Below are 26758 nucleotides of genomic sequence, written 5' to 3'. Positions count from 1 at the left end.
AAAATAATACATTTTTTTTATTAGTGATAATTTTCTTTCTTATATTGAAAAAAAGCTTCTGATCAACACATTTTTTTCTTAAGCAGCCACATCATTTTTATTGACTTTGCATCAAAGTAACATCCATTTAACATCAACTGCCTCCCAAAAAAAAAAAATGCTAATTTGTTTATTAAATGGTTAAATACTGCAGAAAATATAAAAATATTAGTGAATAAGTGCAAGAGTCACCGGAATCCTGTTTACAAAAGCGTGCCACTCTATTGACTGCAGGCCATGTAGACTTTGATAAGTAAAAAAAGTCCACAGGAAAGCTTGTGAGTAGAAGTAGACCTAGAATTCAGTACCAAAGGGGTAATCTTTGTGTTTTGTAGCCCTGTGGAGAGAAGTCAGGATACAGTTCAGAATGGAAAGCCTTTTTTTCAAACACTTGCTTACATTCTACTACCACTCACCATTCCGCTGGAAATCCCCGCCAGTTTTTGTTCAAGCTGAGGATCTTCTTCATGTCCTCTTCACTTAACTCAAAGTCAAACAACTAAAACAAAAAAAAAACACTTTGGTTGAATATTTTGAAGGAAACTGCTGAAGCTCCATTGATTTTCCTGATGAAATGGAGTTTAACGTCTCTAGTGTATCATTTCACAAATGATTTTAAATACTGAATAATCTTCAAAGAGAGAAAGGAGTAAAATCAAACATTGCAAAAGAAAAAAAGGTTTTATCTTTGAACTTTTCTAGGAGTAAAAATATGTATGTTTGTTTGCTAACGACGAACATTATAGAAACATGCTGCAGAACATTGGGGATTTTTATAATCAGGGATTTTACAGCTTCGTCTAATTCAAAACCCCATACAAGCACAACTACATCTGGATGTTTATTGATAAATAATGAATTATATATTTAAAAAAAGGTCAAGGACGGTCTTTATACCTGGATGTTTTCAATGATGCGGCTGGGCGTAATGGATTTGGCAAGGACAATCACATTCCTCTGAGTGTGGAACCTCATGAGAACCTTCCAAAGAACAACAAAAAAGATTCAATAGGCGTGATATACCATGTGATGCTTCTTCTGTGGTGTTGCTTTTCTTCTCAGAACATTAACTTTTGAGTGAGCCTGGTGAAGCTATGGCACAATTTTAAGATCTACCTTATTTTCTGGTACGTTGGGTTGTTACGTCACTCTACACACTACTGTCAATCAGGGCGTCACTTTGATCCACCTACTTCTCAGTCAATCACAATCCTATTTTTGTCTTTAAATTCATGAAAGGTGGTGTCTCTTTGCATTCTATATGATTCACCGTAACTCCTCTACCCCGTTCTCCACCTGCTTCCGAATGGTCTGGTCTCTAACCACCATCAGAGTCTAGGCTCTCAGGTTTAAAGTGTTCATCTATGGTAAAGTTCATTCCAAATGCACAATATCGGCCTAAAGCCTAACCGCCAAAGATGATAAAGTTATTTCATGCACATTTTTCCTGCACAGGTTGATGTTATTCGCACATACAATACATGCGACCAGACTCAAAAACTAATGGAATGTTGGCCGCACATAAGATGCACATAGATGCATTGCCCACAGGTATTTTAAGTGCATCCAAGGCGTTGTTGGTTGCACGTATTAACCTAACCCTAACTCTAACCCAAACCTTCCTCCGGGTCCGTGAGGCCTATTTAGAAAATTAGGTGCGAATAGTCACTTTCTTTCTCTTAAGGTTTGTACACATCGTCATGTCTATGTAAACGTACATAAACATGAGTGTTTTGGGCTACTGCGTTCAAAACTCTCATGTTCGTGCATGGTGCGTAGCGATGCACGATGGCTTTTTATGCAAATTACGCAGTCAATGATCATGCATTGCCAATTAAACCAGGTCAAACTTTGACAAATCAGGGACTTGGATTTGGTAGTGGTGCAATGAAACTCAGCAAACTCAGAGCGTAGCTGGTCTAAGTGGTGAACCCAGACACGGCAACGACCCCGACGACGTCTGCGTTGGTTTTTCAAATAAAGATAAATCAAGGCTACTCTCCCGACACAGTAGTAATCCACATCCACCACCATTGCAAGGACACTAGCAATGAACTGAACAATTTTGTGCCCAATTTGCACCACTGCGACATTTCCCACCAACCCTCTTCCAACTGTAGGTGGCAAACATGCACTAGTAAATGTATTTGGTTTGTATATTTGGTGTGCAGTTTGCTCATTGATAAATTAACAAAATCAATTATGAAAATATGAAATGAAAAAAAAGTGGAATCAAGACGTTGACCTCTCACCTGTGCTGCTGTTTTCTTGTACTTTGCAGCAATGGCTTTAATGGTGGAGTTCTCCAGCAGCGAGGGATCATCGCGGGTGGCCCTTCACAGAAAACTGAATTACAAACTTGGGACGCAACCACTTTCCTCAGCACTTGTGAGGTAATAGTTGTTCATCTTCTCACCAGGGTCTCTCAGGGGAGCCCAGAGGGGCATAAGCTGTCACTGAGATGCCCTTGGAGTGGCAGTAGTTGATCATCTTGTCCTGGGTCAAGTACGGATGGCACTCAATCTGAGGATTCACACAATTTGTTTACTTTAAGGATTTTTGTGCAACACGTGTTGCCAATGTTGTCTCCTTTTACCTGATTGGTTACTGGCTTGTGCTTGAGGCCGGGTTTGTTTAGCAAAGCTTCAATCTGATCCTTGTTGAAGTTGGAGATGCCGATGGCTTTGACCAACCCAGCGTCCACCAGCTTCTCCATTTCCTTCAGACGGATTACACATAAAGTTAAAAACTGTTAAAAGGTCTGAGAGGGACTTTAGCAGTGGGCACATTTACTCAGAGGCTGTTTAATGGGAAAACTCATCCAAACTCTGGTGTCTCGGGTTGCCCAGCCAACCGAAAAGGGGAAGTAAAGACAAAACATGACAGAATCCGAACTTGCTTTTTTAATGGGGAGCCATCACAACTTAGAGCTGGGTAACCCTCCGCCACAAATGATGGTTCGCCACAAGCGTGACGCGGTGGAAAAACAGATTCCTCCACGTAGGTGTGCTCTGAATCCCAGAACTTTTTACTTAAATGTAAATGTTGACTTTTTTGTTTTAGCATGACTTTTTAAAGTTATGAAAGGGATGTTGTCATGTATGTTTCAAACGCTGGCAGCTACGAGCTAACATACATGACCCGTGACTATTGAGGGCTACATTAAGTGGTAGTAACGTCCGGATTTGAAGACACTTTTTGTCCACATCTCTCTGCTTGGAGGGATAAATATGGGGATAGGGAGAAGCCAAACAGGTATGGAATGAATTCAGATTTTGCCAAAATGTCTGTTTGAAGAAGGAAAACAAATCTAAACAACACATAATGGGCACATAATAAATATTCTTGTGGCATTTCTCTCATTCATACAGAGAATTGAGCTTAAAAATTGTGTTTGAGTATTTCTTTATGAAAAAATGCAGTTAAAAAAAAAGATGACATTTGTGATGTAGAAAAAGGTGCTGGGCAGGACACAAGCTCTCCCTGCTCCTCTCCATTCTGATGGATCCACTTGAAGGCGATTAGATCCATGTACGTCTTTGTTTTCCTCATCTAAGCATGTAAACAGAGAGCTCTCAGCAAGGGGAAGGGGAAGTGGGGGTGGAGTTGCTCAGCGTCAACGGTCCCACCCACAATTCAGAGGTGAATATCTAATGAACCACTCATTGCAAAAAGGGCCCCCTTGGAAACAAGTCAAATATTCTAACCTCATTGGAAGATTTTCTCTTAAAACTCTGCTAATGATTTAACCAATAATTCTTATTTTAGGAAAAACATTCTAGTCACTAATGCAGGTCTTTTGAAAACTAAGATTGATTTGCTTTTGAAAAACTTTGATTAGATTATTTTTCTTCCAAGATAGAAAATAAGACATTTTTTATTTGTTAAGATTCATTTTTTGTAGTGCAGTCACTCTGCAGAAAATATGTCCTAAAAAAGCCACACAGGCTTTTTGATTCTGGGTAAAAACAGCATAATTTATAATTATAATATCACTGGGAATGCTTTAAAAAATAGATCGAAAGACGATCTTTAGTAAAAAAAAAAGGGTGGCAAAGTTCCATCAATACAACAAAACCGTTTTACCTCCCAAGTGTCCAAGAAATTTGAGCCAGAGGGAATGACTTGCTTATCCTCGTCTAAAGGAAAAATCTCCTTCCCAGGCTGTCAGGAGAAAACACAGATATGTTAAGATTGCGAAACTGAAATATGGAGTCGAGAAGATAAACAGGAAAAGAGCTGCTTCCAGACTCTAAGCATGTGTTACGTAAACAAGATGGATGATCCAAATTACGCAACTAGAAGTTCTGCGAAAAAGACCAGCTGGCTTTGTACCAACAAACCTTCATCCCTGTTGGAAAATGCATGAGGTAGAGGTCCAGGTATTTCAGCTTCAGGTCACTGAGAGTCTTCTCACATGCTGCCCTCACCATGGATGGAATATGGCAGGTGCACCACAGCTAGACACCCAAAAACCAACAGATTTATTTTCATGGCCAACTACTCCATGCCTTAATTTACGTCCTCACTTGGCTCACCTTACTAACAATAAACAGATCCTCTCTCTTCACTACTCCTTGATCAATCATGGCGTGGATTCCCTTCCCCACTTCTTGTTCATTCTCGTAAGCGTACGCGCCGTCTATGTGCCTGTAGCCGTTGCCTATAGCAACCTTCACTGCCTCACAGACCTGCCCTGGTTCCGCCTGCAGGGAAACAAGCAAAAAGTACCAAAAATACATATAATTTTCAACAGCTGAGATCATTTTTCAGTTGCAAACATACTTTAAAAGACCTGCAACATGTTTATACGAATCAGGTACTTGTGTATGAATCTTTAACCCTCTTGGTGTAGTTTTGTTCACAAATTACAAAATAAAATAGACGCAAAATTTTGCCTCAGAATGATAAGAAATGATGTCATGCAATGAGAAATGGGTGCTGAGGAAATTTTCTTGTAGAACTCATGTATTCTAGTTGATCTTTTTGCTGCTTCCAAACTGGAATTTTGTAAGAATTCCGTCAGTATTCACTACTGTATGAGGTGGGCCCTGGAAATTTCCCAGAAGTCTCTGAAAGTAACTAAAGTGCATCAATGCTTACAAGATTGGCATATACAGAACAGAATGCATTGCGTTTGACTGATTTTTCATGTGAAAAACGTGTTTTACATTTTTTTTTTCAAGAGAAATTATCCACCTTTTCATAATCAAAACAAAGTGGATTGCTAAAGTCTTCATGAAACGTTCATATATATTAGGTTTTCACTTCGGCAAATGGGTGACATATTTGCAGTTAAAAAATAAAACAAAAGTAGTGATGATTCATCAGCATTGCGTCAAAATCCAGAGCACTAGATGTTCCTTTAGGGGTTAGGGCACAGTGAGGGCATTTAGACTGAAACTAACTTGTGTAAGAATGTTACATAACCCTCCAACTGTTTACATTTCCAGTAAACACACTTTATGAACATTCATGACCTTTTATGGTGCAAACATGCATTCCAAAGACACAGCAGATGTTCTAAGGATTTGAGGGATTTTTGCTTCTGATTTTCAAAATCAGTCTGGATCAAATGGAAGTCTTACCTTCTGCACCCACGTTCCAATGCCCACAATTGGCATCTTTGCTCCAGTGCTGAGAGTAACGGATGGAATCATCTTGAGGATCTTCTGCACCACAGCTCAACAAGCAGCTCATCAAGAAGGAGGGCGAGGAGCGTGGCGCCCACTTTTATATCTCAGAGAGGGAGGGGTCAAACGGTTCTGCAACTGTTGGAGTTTGCATCCCTGGTTATTTATTAAAAGAGGGGAAAGCGTCTCGGGCTAAATGCTTTAAACCTTGACCTCGTTCGGTGAGATCAGGACTTATCAGAAAAGAACATTTTTAGTCATGTTCAGCTTTACACTGAAATTATGCATTAACAGTCTGCAAAATAAAACATTTTTACTTGTTTTAATCAACTTTGAAACACAGGAAGTTAAAAAAATTTAATTAAGCCACAACTGCTTCAAACCTCATAGTACAAAACTTTTACATTTGTAAAATTAATAGCAAATACATATCAAGCTCTATTAATTTGTCACTAACTGATGAAATTATTGATTTCTCTGTATGTACAAGGTGCTTCTATTGCACAACTTTACATTTTTCCTTTTTTTTTATATCAATTCCTAGAAAATATTATCAATAAAGCTCTAAAATAGTTAATAAACAAGCTAGAGAAGCTGTAGTTTAGACTTCTACATGCAACCTATCAGAAAATATTACAGATAAGACGAAGATAGCTGGCTTTTTGCAGGAGAAAGATGACTCAGCAAAAATGGACAAATTATGTTATCATAGCAACACAAGCTAATAAAAGAGGCGGTTCAAGTACAAAGCCACTGTTTAACCTCTGGATACAGACAGATGGGTGAATCCAAAGTATGCAAAGCATGAAGCTAGGCTGAAAAGAGATCTTTTTGTGAGAATTCTGTCTTTTGGGTTCGGTTTTGTTAGTTATATTTCTTGGTTTTGATCATGTCGTGTCTTGAATTGTCAGTCACAGCAGCTTCAGGTTGATGATTATCCAAAGCAGTCTTCATTTCAGTTCATCTGTGTTTAAGTCCTCCCAAGTTTCTTGAACATTGTGTGTGGGATTACTGGGTACAGAGCAACCCCGCCCCCCTTTCCCTGTTGAACCGCCCAGCGAATTTTCAACAAATAAAATAATTTCTAAAAAGCTTTTATTTTCCCCCTCTGCTCCCAATTTACTAACCCTTGTGCTATCCTAGGCACTTTAACATTAGGAGTTGGGTCATCTTGACCCACTAGACAGTACGCTGAACCTTTTTTCTTCAATGATTTGTGATCTTCACTTGTATCCATGGATTACATGAAATCTTTCCACCTTTATCCACCTTTGTCATGGTAGGGAGAACACGTCAATGTAAGGGAGGGGTCATAGGATAGCACAAGGGTTAAAGAAATACTTCTTAATTTATGTCCATCATCAGAAAAATGTCTGTTACAATCACAACCCAATGGAAGGGAAAATAATTTTTAACATAAAATAAAAGTCCCAGACTGCAGTGCTGTGCTAAAGTGCAGCTTTTAATTAGCTGAACAAACAAACAAATGAAGAGATGTCAGAAATTTAAAGTTAAACTAGTTGTTCACGTCAACCAACAATCAAACTTCACAAGCCGGCCACCACAAACAAAAGCTGCCAACTCTGCAAGGAAACAGGAGTGGATCCTCAGTCATTGGTCCACAGCACGAAGTAGGAGGGCGGGTCTTCCCTCAGAAGGCTCACACTCACTCTTAACCCTTGTGCTAAACGCTATCATTGACGTGTTCTCCCTACCATGACAAAGGTGGATAAAGGTGAAGAAGATTTCATGTAATCCAGTGAAGATCACAAATCATTGATGAAAAAAGTTTCAGTGGGTCTAGATGACCCAACTCCCAATGTTAAAGTGCCTAGGATAGCACAAGGGCTAGATTCATTCACCCAGTGTTCACCGAGCCCCCATCAGTGTGTGAATGTGTGTGTGCATGGGTGAATGGGACTGTGACTGTAAAGCGCTTTGGGCCTTCGAAGAAGGTAGAAAAGCGCTTTTTAAGTATACGCCATTTACCCCAGCCATCCAAACTCACAGACAGGTATTAAGCATACACAAAGAGTGCTGGACACACCAATGCCACAAGAACATGTTAAAAACACCATTTTAATCAAAGTGGGTCTCTAAGTTTCCACCACCAAACCTGGTTTCCTGGATTTTGGGTCATGCACCACCACTTCCAGACACATTTTTTAAGTATATTTTAAGATTTTTGTCATAAGTTATGACTGTAATATTGTTTGACAGCTATTTCAACATATTTTTTAAACCACGTCAGCAATAGAATGTATTTTAAGTTTTAAATTCCAGTCTTTGATCAATAGTCAGTGACTTATGGTGTACCACCTGCTCTGTGCTTGGTCCTCTACTTTTCTTTTATTTTTTATTGTTGTTGTTTTCAACAAAATAAATTTTGGAATTCAAAGCTATCATATTTATACCCTAGCACAATTTGCAAGAACCTTTTTTTTTTTACCAACTCTACTAAAAATCTAAAACCTCCACTAGACTTCTGCTTAGGTTGTCTTTGTTTTTATCCCACAATTATGCAACACAGTCACTGTTTCAAAACAAAATACAAACAAAAGACTTTTTCTTTGCATTTAATTTATTAAATTTTTACATTTTGCTTAAAAACAGCAAATACATCATTACAAGACAATCGTGATTATTGTCTGCTGCTCAAAAAACATCCAAATGTGGATTATGATTAGTTAGTATTCTGTATGGTAGGGATAGTCTTTATGCTTTGTGGCCCTGTAGAGGACAAAGAAACATTTTTTAAATAAAGTGACTTAATCACCTTCTAAAGTTTTCAATAAAAGCACACGTTTTAATTGTATGTCTTTCATTGAATGCAGGCATCTGTACTTACCACTCTGCAGGGAATCCTCTCCAGTTTTTGTTCAAACTCAGGATTTTCTTCATGTCCTCCTCACTTAACTCAAAGTCAAACAACTGGAAGAGATAAAAGTAGCTTCTAATAAGAGAGAATATGACTTCAATACTTCAATTTTGTTTTTGACAAAACACACATTCCACAAAGAAATAAGATCAACCGCCATCTGACATTGAAATTCTTCTTACAAAACATATCTTACACATTTTAATAGAATTTTAATAACATTTTAATATAAAAATCAATCAATGCAATAAAAAGGTCAAATGTATGTGTAAAAACTGTAACGTAAAATGTAAAAAAAGGGATATTGGAGATGGGGGAGGGGCCACTGTCATTGACGTGACTTCTGTCCTTATATATCCAATTAGGAAAAGGGGGAGGAGTTTAAATTAAGTATATGTAATCAGGATAATTTGTAGCTGAAATAACATAGATTTTTTCCACACTAATAATTTTAAAAATATTAAAAAGATAAAGTATAACTTAAGCTAGATTCAAACATCTGAATATCTGAAGTAAACTCATGGAATGTAGTAATGAATGTTTTATTTAACTGCATTTAGTTCATTAAAAAAGTATATTAATGTTGAGATGAATATCAATAATAGCTGCAATAAAGAGACAGTTTACTGTCTAAAAACACTTACACTTAAAAAACATTTTCCCAATAGAAATGATGCTTTATGAATAAATTTGTATTGGAATTTGATATTTGCACATCTATTACATCTCATACCTGGATATTTTCCTTGATTCTACTAGGTGTTACGGACTTGGCGATGACCACCACGTTTCTCTGGATGTGGAACCTCATGAGAACCTGCAAGAACAAAAAATAAATAAAAATAGAATCTTCAATGACGGGATTCTATTTTTTCAATCTCATTATTGAATTTCCCACAACAGGAATCCATCATATGGAATATGCTGCATAACTAAGTTTTAAAAACACGTACAAATTAAATACACTTATTACAAAGCAACGAGGAAAGACATTTAATTGATTAAATTTACGTATTTTAAAAAATACATTTTGAAAATGTTCCTTTTTTTTCATGTTTAATTATCAGAAATCTTCACATTTTGGCCCCTTCTTGGCATGTGGGGGCGGGGCTTAGATGAAGGACCAATCATAATGATGAGGATGGGTGCGTTCACTTACAGTGAAAACTACCAGAAAATTCAAACACTTTAACACTTCCTGTGATTCAAGTGGCCACAATAGACTCATATTCATCCTTAACAAGTAACGATTGAATGAGCCGCCTCAAATGTCAAAGGTTCGAAGGTAACATTTCCTACTGGTTATTGAATGTGACATGCCCTGTAAGTTTTCGCCGTTGTTTTTTTTTTTCAGTTGGTTGACTGGATCAGGTTTGTGTGCGATTGGAAGAATACCTTTCAAGATGTCGTATTTCAATCTTCAAAACTTGTGGTGTTGTGGTGCCAATTTTTGAAAATTGGCAATTTTTGAAAATTGGCACCACTGAAAACAGAGTCCAAAGACCATAGAATGAGAGTTGCTCAAGGCGGAGGGCAGAAATATCCATAAATTTGCTGATAGATTTCGGCATTGGAGCAGCAGAACATAAAGTGAAGGTGAGAGTACTGAGTTGAACTATTGGTAGAGGAGAAGGAACCTGACATTAGAATGTAACGCTTTTGTCCAAATACAACCCCTTTAATTTAAGGAAAACTTGTTTCTGGATCGTCACATCTAAGCATCTAAGCTGAAGCTTTGAAAATCTTCATGACATCATCTGTTAGGTTGCCTGTTCACCAAAGTTCAATAAAGCCGTTGCTCCAAAACGGTCTATGTAACAGCAAAATCCATCAGCAGGTTGACTCTTCTCACTTGTGCTGCGGTCTTCTTGTACTTCTCAGCTATGGCCTTGATGGTAGGTTCCTCCATCAGGGTGGGGTCAACAGAGGAAGCCCTTCAAGTAAAACACATGATGAATAGTGCAACCAGAGTATAATGCTATGTTCACACCGGCCATGTTACTTTTAGCGTGTGCTTGAATGCACGTTACGATGCAGTGTTCACACCGGACAAACAGGGAGGGGCTCCTTTTTCTTTTATAACTTTTGCTGGTGGACTAGTACATGTCCACCACCTACAGTTGGAAGAGGCTTGATGCCATCCTACTCCAAAGGAGTGTAAATCCGTGGTGCAGCGGTAGGGCGGTCAACCCATGATCGTAAAATTGCAGATTCGATTCCCGCCTTGCACGCCGATGTGTCGAAGTGTCCTTGGGCAAGACACTGAACCCCACCTTGCCTCTGGTGGGAGGTTGGCGCCGGTGTTTGGCAGCGGAGCCGCCGCCAGTGTGTGAATGTGTGTGAATGTGTGTGAATGTGTGTGTGCATGGGTGAATGGGACTGTGACTGTAAAGTGCCTTGGGCCTTTGAAAGAAGGTAGAAAGCGCTATATAAGTATACGCCATTTACCATTTACCATTGACCATTTAAATCTTGTGATTCAGACTATTTCAATATATGAAATACTTGGGCCGGCTCCTCCTGATTGCTTGGCGTGCAAAAGTGTTTTTTTGAGGAGCCGCAGTTACTGAGGGCTGGCTATCCCTCTGCCAGTAGTATGATCCGCTTGTTGTGTGAAGGAGAAAGGCTTTTCTTCACATTGAACGGGTAGAAGCACAGTTAAATGTAAGTATTCACTTTTCTGTTTTAGCATGACTTTTTAAAGTTATAAAACCGCGCTAACGTAGATGACAGCAACTATTGACCATTGATGACATCAAGTGGTAATATTGTCTGAATTTGAAGACACTATTTTTTCCACCTACTTTTCTCTCCACTTGGAGGGATAAAAGTAGGGATACGCAGAAGCTGTACATCTGTAAGCAATTCAGCCTTGATCCACTCTCGCACAAACCACATTTTTTAATGCTCCTCAATTTTCAAAAGGTTGATACTGCCAAGAATGAAAAGGAACGCCATCCATACGTCACTATCAAATCCAAGTCCCTGATTGGTCAAAATTAAACCTGGTTTGACTTTCAATGCGCACTTTCCACATAGTGTCTGCAAAGGCTCATCGGAACTTATGTAGAGGCATGCAAGTGCCTCTACATACCGAGTTTTGAATGTGCAAGCCAGAAACGCGCACACATACGCATTTATATAGACTACTCATTGAAAGTGGTCGCCTGACCGCGCGTTTCCAACGACATTGTGAACAAAGCTTAAGAATAAAGATTAGATTATATGATTAGATTAGATTAGATTTGCTTTTATTGTCATTGCCCATTGTACTATTAAATTGAAGCATCACCATTTCAGTGCAAGAATAACAAAAGACGAAAGATAATATTAAATAAATCAGTATGTATGTACAACAAGTGTGCAAATATAAACTGTAATATAGAATGTCCAAAATTTGTGTGCAAAATTGTGTACAAAATTGTGTGTAAACATGTCAGATGTGCAAGAAGTATTAATGAGGTAGAGTGTTGACGTTGGGTAGACACGTAACCCTTGTGCTATCCTAGGCACTTCACCATTTGGAGTTGGGTCATCTTGACCCACTAGACAGTGCACTGAACCTTTTTTCTTCAATGATTTGTGATCTTCACTGGTGTCCATGGATTACATGAAATCTTTCCACCTTTATCCACCTTTGTCATGGTAGGGAGAACACGTCAATGTAAGATAGCACAAGGTTTAAGTGGACAGAAATATGGATAAGCATATATACATATACACATGTATATAAGCATGTACATATGACATATTTCATCTGTGCATTCTGGAATTGAGGATGGTTATAGCCTTGGGAAAGAAGCTGTTTTTGAGTCTGTTCATTTTGCTTCTGTAAATCTTCCTACCAGGGTCTTTCAGGGGAGCCCAGAGGAGCATAGGCGGTCACGAAGATGCCCTTTGACCTGCAGTAGTCGATCATCTTCTCTTGGTTCAGAAATGGATGGCATTCAATCTGAGAAAAGACAAAACTGCGTTGGTTTCATGTTTACCGAACACCGTTCATTGGTAAAACACGAGTCACGATGAGATGTTCTTCACCTGGTTGGTTACTGGTTTGTGCTTGAGGCCGGGTTTATTGAGGATGGCTTCAATCTGGTCTTTGTTGAAGTTTGATACACCGATGGCTTTCACCAGCCCGTCATCCACCAGCTTCTCCATGGCCTGTAGAGAACGTTTCCACTGATGTTAGTAGGCGTTCAATAGATTTTCACTGTCCCTTCATTCATGCATGCACACTAATCTGCTTGCATCATTCCACCAACTCAGCATCTTCCATTACCTCCCAAGTGTCCACGAAATTGGAATCATCAGGGATTATTTGCTTCTCATCATCCAATGGGAAAAGCTTGTCCCCAGGCTGTAACAGTGAAACGGTGACTGAGCTTGATTCGACAAATTGATCAAATATTGAGGTATGTAGGAACAAACCTTCATGCCTGCTGGGAAATGAATGAGGTACAGGTCCAGGTAGTCAAGTTTCAGGTCGCTGAGAGTCTTTTCACATGCTCCTCTCACCAGAGATGGAACATGGAAGGTACACCACAGCTAGAAAACACCAAGATCCCTTTATATAGACAAACTCTGTAAGACTGATATAACATAATCAACTTGTGTTTTGGATGAGGCTCTGTATTTTGGGATGGATTTGAAGTTTCTATAAGCAAAGCACTGGTTTTGTTAGACGATTTAACCCCCTCTGTCTGATACTTATAAGGAGCCTTCCGCCAGCTAAGAAAGCCAATAAAAATCGGGTCAAACATCAGCACAACCTGGTAAAAGTTCACAATATCAGTCAAGATAATTGCTGCATTGCTATCAAGTCAAACGAAGAATAAAGCCACAACTTAAAGATAATGAAGACTCCTCCCCCCAAGTTCCAGACAGGAAGTACCCGCTGGCTCCAAGAAGCCAAAAATCCCATAGAGGAAATAAACAGCTATTAAGGCCCGTACACACCGGGACGAATATTCACCAGGCGTTATTCGCCAGCGTTTTTCGCCACGTTTTTTGTGTTCACACCTAGGCAATTTTCGCTGACGATGAGCCGAGCGAACATGCAATTTCATTCCCTGACATTATATGGCGCTTAATGTAAACAGAAATACTCCTGTACACAAGGTGGCGCTGCGCAACTTTACGCTTCTTAAAGTCGCTTTTCACTCAGAAGAAGAGAGCAAGTATTTACGCGCTTGTCAGAATCAAACAAAGAAAACATGAATATTTCAAGCACCAGTAGCTCCAACTGGTGCTTGGTTCGGGGATATTTTAGAATGTCCGTCATTATTTCTTCGCGGCAGTGTAGATGCAACTCGGCGTCTATCTTCTTCGCTGGTATGTGTGCTCAGCAAGGCAGTTTTGTGTTTGAGCGCCCCCAAGCTGTGTTTTACTGTAACTTCAGAAGCTCCAGACACGTGTGCAAAAGCGCCATTCTCATTGGTCGAATAGATTTCGACGCGAGGCGTCAAAAAAAAAAAAAACGAACCGAGGCGGGGTTTTTTTTTGACGCTTTGACGCGTGGCGTTTTTTCGCGTCGGTGTGCACGCTCTCATTGGTGCCCTTTGTTTAGTCACGAGGCGTTAAACTTCGTCCCGGTGTGAACGGGCCTTTATTCACAGTAACCAATCTTGCTCTGCTACCTTTTTTAACATTCCTGCAAATCTTCTTTTTAAAATGTTTTTTTATTGCAAGTTATTCAAGTTATAAATGAAACAATCAGATGGCTCAGTAAAAGTAGGCGGTCTCGTGTCAAACATGTCATTGATGTGGTAGGGGTGTGGTTTACCAACAAGCTCACTCCTGATTGGTAAGAGCGGTTGCCATAGAAACGATGACTCCAACCGACAAAGTCTGGCACCAACATGGCGACTGAATTGACTTAATTTCATTGGAGCTGGAAATGAGCTGTTTTCTATGGGTGATGTCCCTCAGTCAGTTCTCATATACAGCCAATGCTGTGTGCAATAAACTGTTCATAATAAATCCATGCTGCACTTGGTCTTCTAGTACAGCAAAGACCTGCTACGGTAAGTAAACAGGTTTATGACAGCCTGTAAACACAAGAGACTCTCTGCATATTTGTAGTCTGTGCATGTTTTATCTAGTTGGATGAAGGTCTAGTCTGAAAATATCTGCTTCATTCATTGTATTTGTTGAAGGATTTTAGAGAGCTAGCTTACGGGACTTTAACAAATACAATCTTTACAAACCCCTATGTTGTATGAAAAATGTTTTCTTTTGTCTTATTAAAGAAAAGTTGTTTTTTCATTTATATCCTTTCCTCAACTTGTAACTATATATTATTAACTATTACTGTCATGTTCAACATTTCAGCAATTGGGAATGTATCCACCCGGGCCAAACCTAAAGTCTCCACCCGGGCAAGATATGCCCATGTCAACAACAAACAAACACCTAACTCATCTCATTCATCACTGGAAAAGCTCACACTTGCATCTTTGTTTGCTCTGATTCCCCTCCAGCTCCAGAAACCAAACCAAAGTCACAACCAGTATTGACTAATAATGAATTGAGAATGTCTTTCATATTTATTGCTGGTTATTGGTTGCAAGTTAAATTTAAATGCATTTTGACATGTTTGACATGTTAGGTTTATTGAAATGTTGAATTGAAATACTGATTTCTGTCTTTAAATTACGAACTACCTGCCAAAATAAACAGAAAAGCAAAGTAAATTAGATGAGTGATTGAATTGATTCCATTTCCTTTGGATAACAAGGTCTATCGAGTTGGAAACGAGCTGGAGGAGACAAAAAGACTTGACGATAATGTCATAATTGTAAAGACCTGTCCCCGCTTTCGTCACACACTAGCTTGGATAGGCTCCAGCAACCCTGTGACCCCCGAAAAGGATATAGCAGGTTAAGAAAATAGATGGATAAATCATTTTGAAATAACAAATAATGATAAAATAAATTCCTATCAATAAAATACAAACACCAGTGAAACTATTTTGTCTTTCAACCCTAATCGACATGATTAGCTTTTTTTTCGAGCTCACCTTGCTGACGATGAACAGATCTTCCCTCTTCACCACTCCTTGGTCGATCATTGCATGAATTCCTGCCCCGACCTCTTCTTCATTCTCGTAAATGAAGGCGCCGTCTATGTGTCTGTAGCCGTTACTTATAGCTACTTTCACAGACTCGCAGACTTTTCCCGGTTCTGCCTGTGGAGACGGAGAATGAAACTTCAGCAAAAACGAACAAAACTTTTTTTTTTTTAAATCCCCAAATTTTACTTTTGATGTCAGAAAATTGAATTAGGAGTTAAAAAGTTTGGCAAAAGGCTTTAATTCACCCTTTTGCTTTAGCCAAATAATATGCTGACATAGCATGACTCAGCAAAAAACATGGCTTGCCACCCCCTCCCTTAGTCAATCTGAATGCAGGCAAAACAAAAACTTTGACTAAATAATAATAAATAAGTACTAAAATATAATATGAATAAAAATGGGACAAAGATAAAGATAGGAAGACCTTTCATGGACTCTCCATATCCAAACTTACCCTCCAGGTTCCCAGACCCACAATGGGAATCTTAGCTCCGGTGCTGAGAGTAACTGCTGGGATCATCTTGGAAGCCGTTCACATGTAAAGTTAACAAGCAACTGTTTCACTGAGCAGATTTGAGACGAACGTTTCTTCATTTCAACATGTGGGAGGGTTCAAAGTGGTCTTTTACTTCCATCTGCCTTAGAAACAGAGGGAGGAGCTTCTTCAGGCCAAGCGCGATAATTTTATAATAAGGCGGGACATTGTTGTAAAAAGGAAATGATTGTTTTCATGACCAAAGCTCTGAAAGCTGCCGCACTCAGTACTCACCTTGATTAAAGGAAAATTAAATTAAAAAATTGTGGCAAAGTGAAAGGTGTGTAGAGGACAGTCTATAACACAACACTTGACATTTCACCAAACTGCAGTTTTAGACGCAGAGCATAGCCTGAATTTAAAAATACAATTTTATTTTTGCATTTAGAAAAAAACCACCAGCTTCAAACAAAGCCTGTGTGACTGAATAATCCTGTGATAATCTGATTAAAGTGGAAAATAATTTCATTTTTTCCACTGTTATGTTGTGCAAACATGTCACACACTCATAATCCAACAAATTTACTGGTTTAATTGTTGAACCAACAAATGAACTCAGATTGTTTTCCCCTCAATGTGCACAAAACTCTGATGATTAGTGAGTAATTTACAAAAAAAACAGTTATAAGGGTAGTAATAAAAAAAGAATCATTTCAGCATTTTCTGGAACAAACAGAGGAACTGAAGGTTGTATAGAGCAACTAATTGAATCAAAGAAATACTCAGAAATTCAATTTTGAGCTTTATTTTCTTGATATATGTCCTCCATCATCAGAAAAAACCCACAAGAACATGTTGAACATTAAAATCCCCATTTACATCTTCTTTAAGTAAACTTTTAATTAATTGTAACTTTACACAAATAGTATGAGTCATTTGTTTTCATGATTAATATACCTTTTTTTGTTGTTTATTGATCTTTGAGGATCATTTTTGCATTTTCCGAGCTTCCTCCTCAGTTTAATCCTCTCCCTCTGAGTCAGCTGCTGGTCCAGTAGTTCCAGCTATTTTTAAAATCAATGTATTCATTTTTTAGTATCTATGATGTTACTGTGTGTAAAAAGTTTTATATAAATGAAGATTGATGTGATACCTTGGTCATTACCAAAATAACGTAATGTTATTATTGCCTAGTATTTATGTATTTATTGACCTGACTAATTTGAATGTTGAAGTTGAACGTTTCTGTTTTTTCAACTGAAATATTGGTATAAACACATAATAGTCGCTGTAATTACCAGGTTATAACATTGAATTACTTTAGTAATTACAGTAATTATAACTTTACTATAACAAAACAATGACCACTGCCATACTGTAAAGTACTACCAGTGTCTGAAAGTGTTAGTACAATTGACTAATTGTCGGGGGGGGTTTGTGACTTTTGTAGAAATTTTGCTGAAAAAGGCAAAACAAAATGTGACACAAACCAGAAACAGGGATGACGTCAGAGGAGGTTTTTGAAATCTGTCTAAGAAAAGAACCTCTTTGTCCCTCAGGGTTAAGAAGACGTTCTTGGATCATGTGCAGTTCCTTCTAAAAACCCTGTTATCTCTGGTTGTTGGGAGTGAGAGGAGCTCTTCAGCCTGAACAGCAGCTTTGTGACGAAGAAGGAGCCACATCTTTCAAATACATGTAACCTCAAATATTTAAAAAACATTTTTACCTTTTTGCCTGAAATAAGCTCCTGATCATCCAGGAAATGTGTATTCGTTTGTGTAGAATAACTAACAATATATTTAAAGTCGCGCTCCAACCATCTTTTGATCTATTTTCAAAGTGTTCCCATTGGTTTTTGTCATGAAGATTATCTAGTTTTTAGCCAAAATTAAAAAACCTGTGTTAATTTCTAAGACTTAGTTTCTGCAGAGCGGCAGTAGTTCATTAGAAACAAGTGGACGGGACTGTTGGCACTGAGCAACCCCGCCCCCACTTCCCCTCCCCATTGCTGAGAGCTTGGAGTAAGGAGCTTACAGCACATTTTCTACATCACAAATACGATATATTTCATACAGCTGTGTCTAATTCACAATGATTTGAACAAAGAAATACTCAGAGATACAACGTTGAGCCTAACTTTAATTTAAATATCTCCTCCACCATCAGAAAAATGCTACAAGAACATGTTAAAAAGAGAATTTTCATTGGAGTGGGTCTTTAAGAATAAAAAATGGTCAAAGGTCACCTAAGATGATCCATCTTTGAGTTATTGGCATAATTACCATGACAAAAACCAACGGTAATGCTTTGAAAATAGATCTAAAGATGGTTGGAGTGAGACTTCAAATATGCTGTTATCACTATAAAAAGAGTATTTGGGCTGCAGTTGGAAAGATGAACTTTTTCACATTGATCTAACTTAATTATTTAGTTTGGCGAAGATAAATCGTTTTTTTGAGTTCATTCAACTTAAAAATAACATGTAATTGTCTGACAGAGTTATTTTTACTTTCAATCAACTTAATTCAATTAAGTTGGTGTAACTTTGGTGTGAATCGTCAATGCGTCATAACGTAAGGCAGCGCAATGAATTGTGGGAGACCATTTTCTTTGTCTATCTGAGCAGATTGGGATTTAAGTGTGAGTTTTTGTCCTTGTGTTTTGTTGACCTGTTTAGTAATGTAACCCTTGTGCTATCCTAGGCACTTTAACATTGGGAGTGGGGTCATCTAGACCCATTAGACAGTGCTCTGAACCTTTTTTCTTCAATGATTTGTGATCTTCACTGGTGTCCATGGATTACATGAAATCTTTCCACCTTTATCCACCTTTGTCATGGTAGGGAGAACATGTCAATGTAAGGGTGGGGTCATCTAAGATAGCACAAGGGTTTTAACTGTTATGTTTATTTCTTTCTGCACCAGGAGTTAGAGTTTGGGAGAGGACGATGGCCAACCCCCTTGAGTGGAAAGACACCGTATGTTCCGATATTAAAGATAGAGTTCACGTCAAGTGAGTTCCTGCCTTGTAATGCGAGATATCGTTAGGTCACTCATGTCTTTGAAATGGAAATCACAAGTCCCATTGGTTGAAACTTTACAAAAATGTGTCCATTTAAGTCGTATAAACAAAATTAAAAAAAAAAAATGACAAAAAATTTAAGTTAGATCACATATTAAAATTGAATTGGATAGACATAAAAAAATTAAATAAACTTTATATAAATAAATAAACTTAATTCAATTACGTGTTACCAATTGAAGTGATTCAATTAAGTTGGATCAACTTAAATCAGATCAACTCAATATCAGACAAAAGTCCCCCTGAATTCTCATCCTAACTGGTTTGTTCACTCTGATGTCATGTGGCTCTTTGACATGAACTCCAAAGATCAGAAGACTTGCTCCAACTTGCAATGTTTACCTTGCAACCTGGCATGTTGTCTTCAAGGACTAAAAAGGGATTTTTGTCAGCCTTTTCCCACTTTTCATTCATTCATCTTCTAAACCGTTTTCTTCCCTTTCGGGGTCACGGGGCTGCCCGAGCCTATCCCGGCCTTAAGGTTTGGTCTGTGATGAACCTTACTAGATGGATGAAGAAGGAACGATGTCCTGATATAGTATCAAAGCTACACGCCACGAGGAGTGGACATTACTCCATTAACTCAAACCTCATACTCACAGTGACTGGGCAAAAAAATCACTGTGTTCCTATAAACCTATTTTATATATATGTTTTATATATATATATAGAGAGAGAGAGAGAGAGAGAGGGTTAGGCAAAATACATATATATGTAATTCGGTCTCAATAATCAGAAATGCACACATAACAAATACACACGCTCTGATTGTGAAACAGATTGTGTGCATTTTTTGATTATTGAGACTGAATTATTTCCATAGGGGGACCCCTGCCGCTCGGTAGAATCTGTCAATCAAACATTTGACGTGAGACCACAAACTTCAATTGAGGTATCTTATTGGTCAGCTTATAAGTTGAATAACTTGCACATCAGAAGAAATATGATGATAAAAGCAGAGCAAAAATGCTTATACTGACAAATCTAAAAAACGGAATAATAGCTGTTTATTTCTTTATAGAAGTCTGATTCCTGTTTAGATTCTAAGGAGGGAGGGAGAGAGGGTCACTAAGTCCAGTTCTCATTTACAGTCAATGGTGGCGACCATGAGGGGATGCAGGTCTGTAGCTGGAGCTACTGGATCAGCAGCTGACTCAGAGGGAGAGGATTAAACTGAGGAGGAAGCTCGGAAAATGCAAAAATGGTCCTCAAAGATCAATAAACAACAAAAAAATGTATATTAAACATGAAAACAAATGACTCATACTATTTGTGTAAAGTTACAATTAATTAAAAGTTTACTTAAAAAAGATGTAAATGGGGATTTTAATGTTGAACATATTCTTGTGGATTTTTTCTGATGATGGAGGACATATATCAAGAAAATAAAGCTTAAAATTGAATTTCTGAGTATTTCTTTGATTCATTTAGTTGCTCTATACAACCTTCAGTTCCTCTGTTTGTTCCAGAAAATGCTGAAATGATTCTTTTTTTATTACTACCCTTATAACTGTTTTGTTTGTAAATTACTCACTAATCATCAGAGTTTTGTGCACATTAAGGGGAAAACAATCTGAGTTCATTTGTTGGTTCAACAATTAAAACCAGTAAATTTGTTGGATTATGAGTGTGTGACATGTTTGCACAACATAACAGTGGAAAAAATGAAATTATTTTCCACTTTAATCAGATTATCACAGGATTATTCAGTCACACAGGCTTTGTTTGAAGCTGGTGGTTTTTTTCTAAATGCAAAAATAAAATTGTATTTTTAAATTCAGGCTATGCTCTGCGTCTAAAACTGCAGTTTGGTGAAATGTCAAGTGTTGTGTAATAGACTGTCCTCTACACACCTTTCACTTTGCCACAATTTTTTTTAATCACCCCTAACCCTTCCTTTTCATAAAGGTGAGTAATGAGTGCTGCCAAACGGCAGCTTTCAGAGCTTTGGTCACCATCCATGAAAACAATCATTTCCTTTTTTCAACAATGTCCCGCCTTATTACATAATTATTGTGTCACACCAGCTTGGGCTGAAAGTGCCTCTGTTTTTCTAAAGAAGATGGAAGTAACAGACGTCTCTGAACCCTCCCACATGGTGAAATAAAAAGGCGTCGGTCACTTTGGTTCCAAACAAATCTGCTCAGTGAAAACAGTTGCTTGTTAACTTTACATGTGAACGGCTTCCAAGATGATCCCAGCAGTTACTCTCAGCACCGGAGCTAAGATTCCCATTGTGGGTCTGGGAACCTGGAGGGTAAGTTTGGATATGGAGAGTCCGTTAGGTCTTCCTGGCTTTATCTTTGTCCCATTTTTATTCATATTATATTTTAATTTTGATTATTTTCCTTCTTTTTTAGTAAAAGTTTTGTTTTGTCTGCCTGCATTCAGATTGACTGAGGGGGTTGGTGGCAGGCAACAATTTTTGCTGAGTCATGCTATGTCACCATATAATTTGGCAAGAGTGAATTAAGGCCTTTTGTTGAAATGAATGAAAATGTTTTGCCACACTTCCTAATGCAATTTTCTGATATTAAAAGTAAAATTTGAGGATTTTTTTCTTACTTTAGTTCGATTTTGCTGAGGTTTGCTTTCTCCGTCTCCACAGGCAGAACCGGGAAAAGTCTGCGAGTCTGTGAAAGTAGCTATAAGTAACGGCTACAGACACATAGACGGTGCCTACCTTTACGAGAATGAAGAAGAGGTCGGGGCAGGAATTCATGCAATGATCGACCAAGGAGTGGTGAAGAGGGAAGATCTGTTCATCGTCAGCAAGGTGAGCTCGAAAAAAAAGCTAATCATGTCGATTAAGATTGAAAAACAAAATAGTTTCACTGGTGTTTGTATTTTATTGATAGGAATTTATTTTATTAATATATATTCATTATTTGTTATTTTATAATGATTTATCCATCTGTTTTCTTAACCCGCTAAATCCCTTTCGGAGGTCACAGGGTTGCTGGAGCCTATCCTAGCTAGTGTTGAACAAAAGTGGTGACAGGTCTTTACAACTATGAAATAGTAGTTAATAGTTTAATAATTAGTATTTAATAAAGTATGTGATTCCAAAAAAACACAATTTCTCAAAAACAGTCTTTCGGTTAAATAAACTAAGGAAAGGATATACAGTGATCCTCGCTATAACGCGGTTTACTTTTCACCGTTTCGCTACTTCACGGATTTGCGTCGTGCATTGTGTTCTGCATTCTGATTGGCTAAAAAGTCACTCCGCTTCTTCTCTACCTGTGCGTCAATAATGTTGCAGTTTAATATGTACACGTACGTAAAACAGCTTGCCAAATTTACAACACGTACGTGCAAATCATCTTGCTATTTCGAGTTTCTCCAAAACCCATAGAAAAAAGAGCGAAAACAACTGCCTATCTCTATGTTCTTCTCCCGAACAAACACACCTGCACCGCGGGCTTCAAAAGAAGAAAACACTGCAGAGCGGAGTCAAGATGCAGCGGCTCAGTCTGAAGAGCAGTGAAATACACCTGAGTCACTATTTGTCCCACTGTACTTTGTATTTTTTCCATAATCATTTTAAAATTTCTCCCCTTTAATCCAATTACTCGGGCGGGGCTAATCTCCGCGATTTGAAGCCTTCTGTTCACATCGAGGATTCAAATTATTTGACAGTACAGCACAGAAGTTATTTGTTGAAAAAAAGGTTTCTAAAGTACTTTTATTTGTTAAACAAATGCTTGAGCCTGTTTGTTCTACCTTTTCCAATGTATAATAGAGTATTTAATTGTATAATAATTGTAAAAAAAAAGGTTTCTACTTAACGGATTTTGCCTATCACGGGTTCTTTATGGAACGTAACCCCCGGGAAAAACAAGTGTTTACTGTACCGTATTTTCCGGACTATAAAGGCCCGTACACACCGGGACGAATATTCACCAGGCGTTTTTCAACACGTTTTTTGTGTTCACACCCAGGCGATTTTCGCTGACGATGAGCCGAGCGAACATGCAATTTCATTCCCTGACATTAGATGGTGCTTAATGTAAAACAGAAATACTCCTGTACACAAGGTGACACTGCGCAACTTTACGCTTCTTAAAGTCGCTTTTCACTCAGAAGAATAGAGCAAGTATTTACGCGCTTGTCAGAATCATACAAAGAAAACACGAATATTTCAAGCATCAGTAGCTCCAACTGGTGCTTGGTTCGGGGATATTTTAGAATGTCCGTCATTATTTCTTCGTGGCAGTGTAGACGCTACTTGGCGTCTATCTTCTTCGCTGGTATATGTGCTCAGAAAGGCAGTTTTGTGTTTGAGCGCCCCCAAGCTGTGTTTTACTGTAACTTCAATAAGCTCCACACACGTGTGCAAAAGCGCCATTCTCACTGGTCGTATAGTTTTCGACGCGGGGCGTCAAACCAAAAAAACGAACCCGAGGCGTTTTTTAAAAAGTGACGCTTTGACACTCCAAACTTTCTTTCTGCTGCTCGATTACCATTTTCGGCTGCATATTTCACTACTTGCAGCTTGTAATCTGCAGAATATGATTTTCTTTTAGGTGGAATTTTTCAGCCCTCCTCAGTTGTTTTTAGTGGTATGAAAGTACCACTAAGTACCGCTCCGAGCCTGGAGCGCCCTCTTGCGGTTGTCAGTGTGAAAATAACGAACGTGAAATTTTTTAACAATGTAATTTATTTCAAATATAAGTCGCACCCCTTGCCAAACTATGAAAAAAAGGGCGACTTATAGTTCGGAAAATACGGTAAATAAATCAAACTCTTTATTTTTAATAAGACAAATGAAAACATACAGCATATGAGTTTGTAAAGATTGTATTTGTTAAAGTTAATGTCCCGTAACCGAGCTGTTCTCCACAGTCAGGGGAGCGGTGAGCTGCAAAAACTGCCGCGCACGAGAACCATTTGATAGTTCAACCCCCCCCATCCCGAAATACAGAGCCTCATCCAAAACACAAGTTGATTATGTTATATCAGTCTTACAGAGTTTGTCTATATAAAGGGATCTTGGTGTTTTCTAGCTGTGGTGTACCTTCCATGTTCCATCTCTGGTGAGAGGAGCATGTGAAAAGACTCTCAGTGACCTGAAACTTGACTACCTGGACCTGTACCTCATGCATTTCCCAGTTGGCATGAAGGTTTGTTCCTACATACCTCAATATTTGACCAATTTGTCGAATCAAGCTCAGTCACTGTTTCACTGTTACAGCCTGGGGACAAGCTTTTGCCTATGGATGATGAGAAGCAAATAATCCCTGATGATTCCAATTTCGTGGACACTTGGGAGGTAATGGAAGATGCTGAGTTGGTGGAATGATGCAAGCAGATTAGTGTGCATGCATGAATGAAGGGAGAGTGAAAATCTATTGAACGCCTACTAACATCAGTGGAAACGTTCTCTACAGGCCATGGAGAAGCTGGTGGATGACGGGCTGGTGAAAGCCATCGGTGTATCAAACTTCAACAAAGATCAGATTGAAGCCATCCTCAATAAACCCGGCCTCAAGCACAAACCAGTAACCAACCAGGTGAAGAACATCTCATCGTGACTCGTGTTTTACCAATGAACGGTGTTCGGTAAACAAGAAACCAACGCCGTTTTGTCTATTCTCAGATTGAATGCCATCCATATCTGAACCAAGAGAAGATGATCGACTACTGCAGGTCAAAGGGCATCTTCGTGACCGCCTATGCTCCTCTGGGCTCCCCTGAAAGACCCTGGTAGGAAGATGTACTTTGTTCTAAAGCTTTGTTCACACCCTCGTTGGAAATGCGTGGTCAGGCGACCACTTTCAATGAGCAGTCTATATAAATGCGTATGTGTGCGCGTTTCGGGCTTGCACATTCAAAACTCTGTTTGTAGAGGCACTTGTATGCCTCTACATATGTTCCTATAATCGTTTTCAGACTCTATGTGCAAAATGAGCATTGAAAGTCAAACCAGCTTGAACTTTGACTAATCAGGGACTTGGATTTGATAGTGGTATGGATGGCGTTCTTTTTAATTCTCTAAAGTACCAACCTTCTCAAGATTGATCATGGAGGATCAATAAAAAATGCGGTTTGTGCGAGAGTGGACTTGTATGACATTAAGGCTGAATCTGAATTTCTTCCCTACCCGTACATCTTTGTATCCCTACTTTTATTAGTCCAAGCGGAGAGATGTGGAAAAAATAGTGTCTTCAAATTAGGATGTTACTACTAATTAACAACGTCATCAATAGTCCCCGGTCATGTACACAAGCGCGGCAGAGGGATAGCGCTGGGGCTCCTCAAAAAAAACACTTTTGGACACCGCTACGGCAATCAGGAGGAGCCGGCCCAAGTCTTTCATATATCAGGAACAGCCTAAATCACAAGATCACCAAGCCTCTTCCAACTGTAGGTGGTGGACGTGCACCTACAGTAGCAACAGTAGCAAAAGTAAAAGAAGAAAAAGGAGCCCCTCCATGAACATAGCATTATACACCGGTTGCACTTTTCATCATGTGTTCTAATTGAAGGGCTTCCCCTGATGACCCCACCCTGATGGAGGAACCTACCATCAAGGCCATAGCTGAGAAGTACAAGAAGACCGCAGCACATGTGAGAAGAGTCAACCTGCTGATTGTTTTTGCTATTATATATACCGTTTAGGAGCAACGGTTTTATTGAACTTTGGTGAACAGGCAACCTAACAGACGGTGTCATGAAGATTTTCAAAGCTTCAGCTTAGATGCTTAGATGTGACGATCCAGAAACTCAAAGACTCAACAGTTTTCCTTAAATTTAAGCGTGAAGCTTTTATTTATTTGTTGTTCTTGCAGGTTCTCATGAGGTTCCACATCCAGAGAAACGTGGCGGTCATCGCCAAGTCCGTAACACCCAGTCGAATCAAGGAAAATATCCAGGTATTGTTTGAATTATTATTGTGAGATTAAGATGTATTAATTTACCTAATTTACTTTACCTCCTGGCTGTGTTGTTTATCCATGGTTATCATTTAATTTAAACTCCTCCCCCTTTTCTCATTGGATTTATAAAGAAGAAGTCATGCCAACTTCAGTAGCCCCACCCGCTATCTCCAATATCTCTTTTTTTACATTTACGTTATAGATTTATATAATAAAATGTTATTAAACTCTATTAAAAATGTGTAAGATATGTTTTGTAAGAAGAATTTTAATGTCAGATGGCGGTTGATCTTATTTCTTTGTGGAATCGTGTGTTTTGTCAAAAACAAAATTGAAGTATTGAAGTCATATTCTCTCTTATCTCTTTCAGTTGTTTGACTTTGAGTTAAGTGAGGAGGACATGAAGAAAATCCTGAGTTTGAACAAAAACTGGAGAGGATTCCCTGCAGAGTGGTAAGTACAGATGCCTGCATTCAATGAAAGACATACAATTAAAACGTGTGCTTTTATTGAAAACTCTAGAAGGTGATTTAAAAATGTTTCTTTGTCCTCTACAGGGCCACAAAGCATAAAGACTATCCCTACCATACAGAATACTAACTATGTAATGTAATGATTGTAATGATTTACATGCTTTTTTAAGCATATGTAAGAATTTAATAAAATAAACGCAAAAAAAATTCTTTTGTTTGTATTTTG

General features: G+C 38.5%; 3 protein-coding genes across 4 annotated transcripts; 1 reads left to right on the top strand and 2 right to left on the bottom strand.

Moving 5' to 3' along the window:
* Positions 1-70: 70 nt before the first annotated feature.
* On the bottom strand, positions 71-5787 carry LOC101157022 (aldo-keto reductase family 1 member B1). Its single transcript, XM_023952249.2, has 10 exons — positions 5628-5787; positions 4578-4745; positions 4383-4499; positions 4126-4203; positions 2636-2758; positions 2456-2562; positions 2292-2373; positions 937-1020; positions 456-538; positions 71-376 (listed from the first exon to the last, which is right to left on the bottom strand). Exons 1-10 carry the CDS (start codon positions 5697-5699, stop codon positions 334-336), a joined length of 957 nt encoding a protein of 318 aa, XP_023808017.1. The 5' UTR covers positions 5700-5787; the 3' UTR covers positions 71-333.
* On the top strand, positions 2320-26758 carry LOC101166763 (aldo-keto reductase family 1 member B1). Of its 2 annotated transcripts, none has more exons than XM_078941495.1 (10): positions 2320-2432; positions 21787-21954; positions 24188-24304; positions 24376-24453; positions 24572-24694; positions 24781-24887; positions 25670-25751; positions 25973-26056; positions 26430-26512; positions 26617-26758. In XM_078941495.1, exons 2-10 carry the CDS (start codon positions 21904-21906, stop codon positions 26657-26659), a joined length of 768 nt encoding a protein of 255 aa, XP_078797621.1. In that variant the 5' UTR covers positions 2320-2432; positions 21787-21903; the 3' UTR covers positions 26660-26758. The 2 variants fall into 2 exon arrangements, with proteins under 2 accessions (XP_078797621.1, XP_004082936.2); XM_004082888.5 differs by lacking the exon at positions 2320-2432 and adding an exon at positions 21241-21435.
* Positions 8236-16272, bottom strand: LOC101167007 (aldo-keto reductase family 1 member B1). The gene is made up of 10 exons (XM_004082889.5): positions 16077-16272; positions 15569-15736; positions 12979-13095; positions 12830-12907; positions 12589-12711; positions 12396-12502; positions 10403-10484; positions 9284-9367; positions 8521-8603; positions 8236-8402 (listed from the first exon to the last, which is right to left on the bottom strand). Exons 1-10 carry the CDS (start codon positions 16140-16142, stop codon positions 8360-8362), a joined length of 951 nt encoding a protein of 316 aa, XP_004082937.2. The 5' UTR covers positions 16143-16272; the 3' UTR covers positions 8236-8359.

This window comes from Oryzias latipes, chromosome 23, assembly GCF_053564925.1.
Source record: "Oryzias latipes strain Hd-rR chromosome 23, Olatipes_Hd-rR_3.1".
Taxonomy (NCBI): domain Eukaryota; kingdom Metazoa; phylum Chordata; class Actinopteri; order Beloniformes; family Adrianichthyidae; genus Oryzias; species Oryzias latipes.
Note: the sequence above shows the minus strand (reverse complement) of the source record. Positions and strands in the feature narration are given on the sequence as shown.